The sequence below is a fragment of the Pinus tabuliformis genome, chromosome 4_1 (genome assembly GCF_031772625.1).
Source record: "Pinus tabuliformis cultivar Carrire ecotype Pingquan chromosome 4_1, CPIR1, whole genome shotgun sequence".
Lineage (NCBI taxonomy): Eukaryota > Viridiplantae > Streptophyta > Pinopsida > Pinales > Pinaceae > Pinus > Pinus tabuliformis.
This window is the reverse complement of record NC_142303.1, coordinates 851755130-851765908: the sequence shown is the minus strand read 5'-3', so window position 1 is coordinate 851765908 and position 10779 is coordinate 851755130. Positions and strand designations below refer to the sequence as shown.

Sequence of the window (10779 nt, the reverse complement as noted above, 5' to 3'; positions counted from 1 at the left end):
AAATATTTGTGAACTCTGGCACATCCTGGTCCCTTCCTTGTCGTAGCATGGTCCACTTTATGCATTTGTCCTCATAGCTTTTAACATGGTAGTACTACTCCTTGATGGCATCCAAGAATGAATTCCAAGTGGGTGCAGCAGAAAATAGTGAGCCCTTACTTTCATCCTTCTACTCGTAGTAGGTTTCCCACTAGTCCTTGATGTGGGGGCTGCTTTGAGAAGAGCAAAAATAATATTTTCCTGACTGGAAAACTCATGAACAGAAAAATACCCTTCTAGTAGATTTAACCATTTATCTATGACATCTGCATCTATCAGACCCTCGAAGATGGGGATTTCAAAATTAACTTGTACCTTAAAGGGTGTGGCGTTTCCAGAGTAGCTATTGGAAGCCGATGCGTCGCCTCTGGGTAGCCGCTGAAGGATCTGGGAAAGCTTTCCATCATCGCGTTCCTTTGTCGCTCGAGGGATACTTCGAGCAAGATTTTGATAGGATCTCCTCCCCCCTTGTCTTTCTTTTCATCCGCCATGGGAGGTTGTCGAGATTTGAGAGGCTGGTCTTGCAAGGGTCCGACCAGTTCAAACCCTAACTCCTTATATCCCGACCTCGTTGGGGACATGCAAAGAAAAACAAAGAAAATACAGATCGCTCTGATATCACTGATCCAGATTTAAACAAGAATGCAACAAATTATAGATATAACCATACATATAGAGATGCAGCAGAAATAATACTTCATTTCATTACTGTAAAATATTGAAATATGCTTACAAACAGAAATGGAAATAAACTAGTTAGGGCGATTGTAGCTTATCTTTGAGAAGAGATGTGGCAGCTACATGCCTCTGAACTATGTTACAATGATGCTCGAAGGCCTATTTATTGTTGAGAAACAATGGAAAACCCTAAACATCCAAAAACCTAACCCCAGGAGATGAAACACCAGGCTGTGGGCCCCATTTTGGGTAAAGTGGTACATTGACTTCCCGGGGTCGTAACTTTGGCATACGATCTCTGTTTGATGCACACAATAGCTTGTTAGAAAGATCTATCCATGGAATAAGATTTTGGGAAGAGAAACTTGGTCCATGGACCCATGTTGCTCCCATATTTCCAAAAAAACGTCGTTTAGGGCCTCAAAACGGCTCCGAAGTTCAGGGCACAAAAAATTGCTAAAAATAGTAAATTGTGCTACAAATAAGAAAACTGAAAAACTGAAAGAGACAGTTGTGTGGGTCCAAGTGGGATAGGTAGGTGGCCACTAACATCCACCTGGATCAAGTACCTCAATAAAAAAGGGACAAGAGGCCAAGGGAGGATTATTCGCCTTCAATAACAGAGATGGAGTCAAAGAGTTTCTGATATACAAGAAGAAGCATAAGATTAATACTAAACTAGTTTTTTCTACAGGAGGATGAGGAGCAGGCCACCATAGTCCTAACAGGCCCTCATGTTTCTACAAGGGAAGAAGATATCCTCATATTATATCCCTCTTCCTCAGCTTCCCACGATCCCCCAGATACAACTCAAACAACAAAGTTGATTTAGGACTAAGCTAAACCAAACATTTTTGCCAAATTCAAAGAAATCAAGAAGAAAAATGAACTTCTCAAAGCCACCACATATTCTCAATTCTGGAAGAAAACACCCTCCTCACAGCATAGGCTTCTTTCAGCCTTTGAAACAGAAAAAGGAAAGATTCAAATGGAATTCCTTCAAGCACAAGTCCCATTTCCAAAGACTCCAGCTAATTACATGAAGTTTGAATTTTTGTTTAATGTCAACCAGATTCACACTATTGAATAAATGGACATGCATAAACAAACTGGTGAGATGTTGTATTCTACTATGACCAATACTACCATGACAACATCCAAATTACAGGCCTCATTTAGCAACATACAATCTCAGTTAAAACTTGAAAATATCTCATCTCTGGCCAAAGACACAAAGATTAAATCATTAGAAGACCTGGTAATCAAACTAGGCTATGATCCCAGTGATGTAAAAGGAGAAGAAGAAATTGTGAGGAGAAAGAATATAGACATAACAACATTGAAGAAACATCTCAAGCCACCCTCTACAAAAGACCCACAGACTAAGGAAGTTGGAAAGCTTCAGAAACAAAAGGAGGACATGTTCAAGATTATAATTGAACAAAAAAGCCAATTAAGGACATGGAGGTTGAGATGGAAAAATTGTTGAAGGAAAAGGAGCAGTCATCACAGCTAGCAGTAGTTCCACTAACAAGAGTCCCCATTTCAATTGAAACAGTGGCAGGAGCATCTACATCGACAACAACAGAAGCACATACCACAGATTCTTAAAATGATCTAATTAAAGCTATGGAAGACCTGTCCATTCAAGGGAAGGAAATTGAAAAATTAAAGGCCCAACTCAAAGCTTTACAGGAGAAGAAATTAAAAATAGATAGTTCATATGTAATAGAACTATAGAAATATCATAGGCTAGCCCAAAATATTGAGCATTTGGAAAGTGAATCAGCAATGTATTTATAAAATTAAATAATAATAATAAAATAAAATTAAATAATAATAAATATTTAATTAATTATTAAATAACTAAATAATAGTAACAATAATATTATTTTGGGAAAAAAATTTTGACTAAAAATGTGTGAAGGATAATTTAATTTTATTCCATGTTTAGGATGGACATTTTGCCCATTTTCAGAGATCTTAGAATTGAATAATTACAAATGAATGTTGTGGATATTTTTTATAAAAGGAAAATATGAATTAGGTGTTAACAAATAATAATAAATATTAAACTAGTCATTAGAAACTAATATTAAAATATTAATATCGCATTTGAAAATAAAATAAATTGAGAAATTAAATTTAAAGGAAAATAGACTATTAATAGGAAAACGTAGTATATTAAGATTAAAAAAAATTAGGAGTAAAAACAAAAATTCATCTAAAAAATGAATAATTACTTAATTAAGGGGGAATTGACAATATTTTTTTATTTTTTAAGAATAATAATAAAAAAAGAGAGTTTCAAATCAACTATGCTTCAAAATGAAAAAAAAATACTCCAAAAATAAGGATGAGAGAATTTCAAATCAACGAAGCTTAAAAATGAAAGAGAATAATTAAAGAAAGAAAAAAGCATTCGAAATTATAAAATTGAAGAATTTTTATTTTTTTATAAGAAAAATGGAATAAATGCAATATATGATAATTTAAACTAAATATAATAAAACTAATGAATAAGATAGTAAGATGGTTTAATTTATTGCAATCTTAAAGATTGGCTTATGGTGAGTGCACTATCATTTCAAATGAATTATTGGTCAAGGTTCTTCTTAATACCATGTTCGATTCTTTGACACAAGTCAATTCATAATTCATCCTGGCCGCAGGCATGATTCTTCTCACAATTGACATCATGATAAATAACACATTGTCCATATCCAATTGGAACACCCATATTTGAATATATATATATATAGGATATTGTGTGATGGGATTAGGACGTGAGAAAATGGGATGGTTTCATTTTCGTGAAAAAGTGGTCATAGCAAATGGTTTATAGATTCCCACAGATTTGATCCTTTTCTGGTTGAAGTGTCCCTATCTACTAATGTCAATTTCAAATGCTACTCTTTGGCAACTCTCAGATTTTCTTCGTTTCATAATAATTTACTTATGGTGTTGCATGCCGCACCTTCTTATTCATAGCTTCTGTTAATTAGTTTGCAGGAATCACAAGTGGGGACCAATTTGCTTACCCTATAACAGGCTTTTCTTTAGGATTTACTGTTACCAAATGGCCGAGGCCCAAAAAGTAATTGGGATTTTGTTTGAGATGCCCATTTGACGCAACCACTTTTGCTTTCACATTCAATGTGAGACACCCCTTGAATGCGACGTTGACACTGCAGTGAGCGATGGATAGTGTGAGAGATAGTGACTTCTAACAGAAAACAACGCGACTTCACCATTGAAATACAACGCGGGGATGAGGGCTCCACAGGTAATTTGAATGGTAAGTATCTTCAATAATTACTATATCACCCCCAGCTAGTGTGCTATATATTTCACATTTTGCCTTCCATTTTTCCGTGAGCTTTGCATTGCCTGGTCTGCTCTGGCCGTGCAATCATTCTTCTGGAACTTTAGCAGGTTTTGGCTCTCCATTTTTTTTTATCGATGGGGTTGTTTTAATTCATTTTGCGGCAACTCCTCGAATTTATTATTATTATGATTATGCTTAAATCCCTTTCTATGGCAGGCATTCATACTGTCTTTGCTGGCTTTTAAGTTGAGTTTGATATTTCTACTTTCTGTGCTTCTTGATTTCTATGTAATGATCCAGTAACCTGATCTTCTTGCAACAAGGTTAGTGTGTTACTGGTAAATTTGTTACTCAGTTTTCATTACTGATGGTAGAAATGCAGACAGAGAATAGTCACTGCAAATCCAGAAGTGAGAAGCAGCAATTAGAGGCGAACCTGTGGAGTGGGCTTCCCGAAGAAGTGGTAGAAAAGATCTTGCTGTGCTTGCCCCTGGCCAGCACAGTGCAGTTTCAGAGCGTATGCACAAGATGGAAATCTCTGTTCCTCTCAGATGCGTATTGGAGAAGGAGATACCAGACGGACGCAGGGGAGGATCAAGAAGTGAAAAGAGGTGCATGGTTTTTCCTCTGCACAACGGGTGAATTCTCATGTGCCTTCGACTTCGAAATGGACCGCTGGCACAAAATTCCCAATCCTGCAATCCCTCGAATGTCTATTATTACAGCAGCAGGCAGCATTTTGTGTCTGGGGAATCTCGTTGCAGAGTGCAAGATATTATCCATATGCAATCCGATTAAGAAGACAGTGATGCAACTGCCTCCCACATCCAGAGTTCAGCTGATACACAAAGCAAGCATGTGTCTGAACAAGGATGGCCAGTCCTATAAAATTGTAGTAGCAGGGGAAGAAGATAGCATTATGTCTGCTACAATAAACTCGAGAGTATATAGGCTTTATACTGAGATTTACGATTCCGTTGCTGGTTATTGGAAAATGGCGGGAAACCCATTACCCCATGCCAAATTTGGGTCCGATCCAGGAGTGTGGTGCAAAGGTTTGTTCTACTGTATTACAGAGATGCCATATGGTGTAGTTAGATTTGATCCCGAAAATGGCGTTTGGACTGAACTTGATGCAGCCATGCCATGCTCTATTTCAACTCCTTCTCTTGCAGAGAGCAATGGCCGCCTAATCATGATTGGAAGAGTGGTTAACAACCTTAATAAAGCTACTGAAAAAATAGTCATCTGGGAATTGCAATACATAGACAGTGATATAATTGCATGGACCGAGATTCAACAGATGCCCCTCAGTATCTACTCAGAATTCATGGTTACTTTCAAATCTTATTCTCCATTCGTATGTTCTGCTATAGGTGATTGGCTGTGCATTGCTACACATCTAAGCCAGAGTACAATTGCTTTCAATTTATGTAATAACATATGGAGAAGTCTTCCGACTGATCCTCTTTTTCCAGGAAACAGGAACTTTCGCTTGTTGGGTTTGTGTTATAGGCCTGCAGTGTCAGAGTGGCATGTATAGACATGGCAGTGTTCAGTATCTTCCTCCTGAATGTTCGTTTAAAATCATGGGAGGGAGCCCAAGTTTCTCTTTAGATTGAGCTCTACCCTAGGCTCTTTTTTTTTGGGTGAAACTCAAACAAGTACCTGCAAGCAACTTTTCTGAATTTTTTGTCATGTGAAAATTACTGTGATTTGATGGATTGTATTGACTCTCCACTCCAGAGAGATGTATGGTCACAGGTTATGCTGAAAAGAGGATGACCCACCGACTGTAGTCATCTGACAGCAGCCCCATTGAAAGGATATTCCCTCGCGTTTAGGTCAAAATATCGTGTAAACTTTTTTTGGAAAGCAACGCATATGGCATCGCGTGATAGTTTATTTTTCAATTTTAAAGCAATAAATGCAGGAGAATCTACATAACAGTTCGAGCAGTGTCATCTTGAAGTTCAACGAACTCTCTGGTCGCACTGGGCATTCTTTATCGATAAAGGCTGTCCCCCACCAGTTTGATTTTAATACAGTGTTATTTTATAATTTTTAACTTTGTTTTGAAATTTTTCTATGGACCAGGTTTTTTTTATTTTTTGTATACCAGGCACAAGTTATATGGATCATTTTATAGTGAAAAGTTTGACTTTTAATCAGTTCCCACAATTTTCTAAAATTCATGAAAATTTAAAAAAAAAATTATTACACTCAATATCTTGAAAATTAAAATGAAACTTTTTGAAATATATGAAATAATTAATTTTATAGTTTGATAAATAAAATTTAAATTTATTTAATATATATATGATACGAAGTGTCATAATAGTATACATCAAATCTTAATATTTATGAAAAATAGTGTATACATTAAATCTCAATATTTATGAAATTTTTATTATTTATAAAAATAAAATTTATATATGACACCAAGTCATAATAGTACACACAATAAATCTCAATATTTATGAAAAAAATACACACATTAAATCTCCATATTTGTGAAAAATATACGCATCAAATCTCAATATTTGTGAAAAAAAATACACACATCAAATCTCAAAATTTATGTCAAATCTCACTAGCACAATCAGTGGAGGATGGGTAGCCTGGGTAAGCCAAACCAGGATCAAACCTCACTGAAGTTGTTGCCTCCATCCTAGGGAGAGGAGATAGGGTTGTTGTTTCTCAAGCCATATATCAAGCCTGGAGGATCATAGACAACATGACAAAAAAAATCTCAATATTTATGAAAATTTTATTTCTAAATAAATGTGTCAAGCTCGTGTTTGAGTTATAATTATGTGTAACTTTTGAAAATAATTTACAAAGTTTGATCAAGTTTTTGAAATAATTTAACAATCACATTTTTATTTTATGATATTGTTTTTTTGTTTAATATATATATATATATATGAAATTAAAATAATTATATAATATTAAAATATATAATTTACTTAATATAAGAAAAACATAAAAATTACTATGTCATTATTAAAATAAAATATTCCTAAGTTACAATGGGAATTTTTTAACAAAATCTTACTACTATGACTACAATATTATTGGAATAACTACAAAAAATCCAACAAAAGCATTTGTCATATTCTATCACTTCCTATATCAATATAGAGATATTTTTTAAAATGCAATCTAAGTTCTTCCTCTAAACTCTTACTGCATTTGAGTTTCTTCCTACGTTAATACAACTTCTTTAAATAAATGTTAATACAACTTCTTTAGATAAATGATCAATATTTAAGTTGAACTATATATATATATGAAAAAAATCATCAATTTTTTTTTTACCTTCATAAATTGATTTCTAATTGCAACTAATATTATAGTCTCAATAGGAAAGTGTGGGGGTCTGCAGAACGGGATGGCTTCGGAGAACAAGGTGCGCGCAGAAGGGGCGAGTTACGGGAATCGATCCCCTGATCTCTCCTGGGCGGATCTGAAAGGCAGTATCAATGGCGTCAAATGGGAACAGGCAGTCCTGTTCACCAAACTGAATCCTCCAGTCGAGGAGCTCATTCCTCACAGATCGCTCCCTTTCATGTTTAATGACAAAGGCAGTTTTGCTTATGACGGCAGGAGGGCTAGGGTTACTGTACCAACTAGCCAAGCCATCGCTGTATTGCACACTAGAGGCAGTGGTCACGCAGGAACCCCACTCATAAAATCGACGTTTGGGCGCCCTCTACTCACGCACCAGGGTAATTGTTCAGATCAGCCAGTAGTAGAGGACAAAAGCGAGGCAGGAAGGCCGATCTGGACAGCATGAAGGAGTTTATGGACTGTGCAGGCTGCGACGCCCCAGTACTCGGCTGAACAGGTGAGGGTATACACCATCGAATGGAAGTTAGGTATAGCGACCCTAACCATAGCGGCCACGAGCCCAGAGGCCTAGATCTTCCTGCTGAATACAAATGCCCATGACAGAGTGGGTGGATCTCTGACTAATGACCTCTATAAGCCAGATCTAGAGAAACCAAGGAGTGGACAGGATCCAAAGCTAAATGAGGCATCTGGATTCAAAGAGGAACTACCAGATCCAACAAAGCGAGGTCTCCACAAGACCGATCTACTCCGCATGGATGCAGATCTGATTCAGATTTTCATCAAATCAATTGGGGGCAAACACTTTTGCATGCGGCTCAGTAAGGGGATGAGCATCCATGCATTAAAAAAAGAGATCCAGGGTCACCTTGGAACCCCAGCACAACATCAAAACCTTATATATTCAGGATACAGTCTGCAGGACAACCAAACTCTACAGCACTACGGCATCGCCAAAGATTCAACCATTATTCTAAATCTCCGACTGCGCGGCGGAAGCACTGGAACCAGCTCTAAAAATGCAGGTTCCTTTCGGGATGTAGTGAAAGGGAAGGAAAAAATGAAAAATAAAGCAGCAGCACCACCAGAGCTGCCAGGCCCCTACATTGTTGAACAAAAAGCCAGAATCACCAACGCTACAAGTCTCTATGCCAGAGGTAACTAGTCTACACACAAACCTATCCAAAAATGCAGTTATTTGTAGATTTAATGGTTTCTGGGCAAAATCAGATGCTCTACACCAATGGATCTTTTCAACATGGACATCTAACTGTGAAATTTACCTATGCCCAAAAGGGTTTTTCATAGTTAGATTTAACACAGAACAAGAACGAGACAACATTATCAATCAGGGGCCTTGGTTCTGGGGGCCTCTTCATCACCCCCTGGTTTTCTGATTTCGATGCCAATACAATGAAAGTCTCAATGATGCGTGTATGAGTAAGACTACGTGGTCTCCCTCTACATTTTTGGCATCACAAAGTATTAATTGCCATTGGGAACTCCCTGGGGAAATTCCTAAAAATGGATGAAGACAGAGCTATCAGGGGAATATTTACATTTGCCAAAATATGTGTAGAAGTGGACCTGAGTCAGGGGCTACCTGATCACATCACTCTGAACTTCAATAATTCTCAATGGATACAACTGCTCGACTACGAGAACACAACGTTCCGGTGCAGGGGCTGCATGCAAACAGGGCACCTTCAATATGATTGCCCATTTGCTCGAAAGGACCCCAGGAGAACCAAGAAACAACAAAAAAAGCCCAAAGGGTGGCAGCATACCGACCCGTTGGAAGAAGAAGACATAAACACGGATCCTACAGAGAACCAGACAGAACCTGATACTCAAATGAGACAGAAATACACTCAGGAAGAGAATGCCCCAATTACTCATTTGGGGCCACACATTTCAGATCTGCAACAAGAGCCACAAATGGAAGTAAGTGGCATCAAACAAACTCATGGATCAGAGGGCTCGGAATCTGACAAAGAACTTCCATTGATCCCAATGGAAAATCAGCTAGCTATTATTACACCCACTCCCGACACTGGAGGTTGGCGACGGGTGGAGAAGAAGAAGGGCAGAAAAGTTTAGGCTTGCTGGAACTTATTTTTTTCTATTTTGTTTTTTCTATTGCTTCCTGTCATTACAGGAACAACCATCTGCTATTTTGTTTTTTTCTGTTGCTGTCTGTCATTACAGGAACAACCATCTGCATATGCTTCATGCATCTACAAAATGTAATTTTATCAATATGAATAAAATTACGACTTTTTTCTATGGGAAAAAAAAATATTATAGTCTCAATTTAACATTTATTTCATATTTAATCTATTCATAATTTAAAGTCTCCCAATACTTAATAAATATTTTTCTATTCTTTTTTTCATAAAAATATAAAACACCTAAAACTTAAATATTCCTTTACTAACAACATCTTTCAAAATAATAAAATGTATTGATTTAACTATTCCATTATAAATCTTTGTAGCTCTTTGGTATGCCCCTAAGCCAACATGCATTTTCATAATTAATTATGTGTTTCTTTAATATTATATAATGTTTTTCTTTGAAACATTTTTACCTACCTTTAATACCCAGTTTGATTTAATGAGCAACTTGTGTAGGAGCCATATAAAGCCTTGAAATATCAAGTTGTCAAATAATGCAACGTAAAGACTTATAAGCATTTGTAGGTGCATTAATTATTTAAGAATATAAATAGCAAACAAAAACCAATCGATCCCATTTGTTGTGGAAATTTTTGCTATAGATGATTTTAATGCAAAATAGAAATTTCATTGTTTTAACCAAACACTTAATGAATCATAACTTTGTTAATTATACTATAAAAATATCCCTACTTAAAAACTTTAACCGTTTTATTCGTCTTAATATTTTGGAAATTTGTTTTAATATTTTGATTCAAAATTTGAAGAAGATCTAAACTATTATAATATCGCCTACAAAATAGAACCTTGTAAATGACAAGTTTTAATAATAATAAAAATTAAGATCTTTATACATGGGCATGAGGGGAATTTTTATCTTAAAAGCAATAACTTTTGCTAACAATTACTTTTTGCAATAGAGGCAGGTACTAAGCAACAACATTGCATATTACACTTGTTTAAATTAAAAAATTGTGTTACCTTTGTTGAGATTGCAACAAGATGATGGAGCTTAGTGAAAAGAGTCGCCTTCACTAAGTGGGTCCACAGGCAAATTATGGCGCAAGTTCTATTTTTGATCCCAGCAGGGATGATCACAGTGTGGGTGACCACAGTGTGAGTGATCAAAGTCTATTTTTAGACTGGCTGCCAAAAATAGAAAAGTCAAATATTATTGTCTCATAATAATATTTGGACTATAAA

At 36.2% G+C, this 10779-nt stretch overlaps 1 protein-coding gene across 1 annotated transcript; it reads left to right on the top strand.

The window, feature by feature from the left end:
- The first annotated feature begins 4088 nt into the window (after positions 1–4088).
- Positions 4089–6113, top strand: LOC149178891 (protein UNUSUAL FLORAL ORGANS-like). The gene has a single exon (XM_089423732.1). It carries the CDS (start codon positions 4413–4415, stop codon positions 5586–5588), a length of 1176 nt encoding a protein of 391 aa, XP_089279858.1. The 5' UTR covers positions 4089–4412; the 3' UTR covers positions 5589–6113.
- The last annotated feature ends 4666 nt before the right edge of the window (positions 6114–10779 follow it).

Coding starts and splice junctions, on each gene's coding strand:
- LOC149178891 (XM_089423732.1), top strand. CDS start 4,413: ATGGTAGAAATGCAGACAGAGAATAGTCACTGCAAATCCAGAAGTGAG.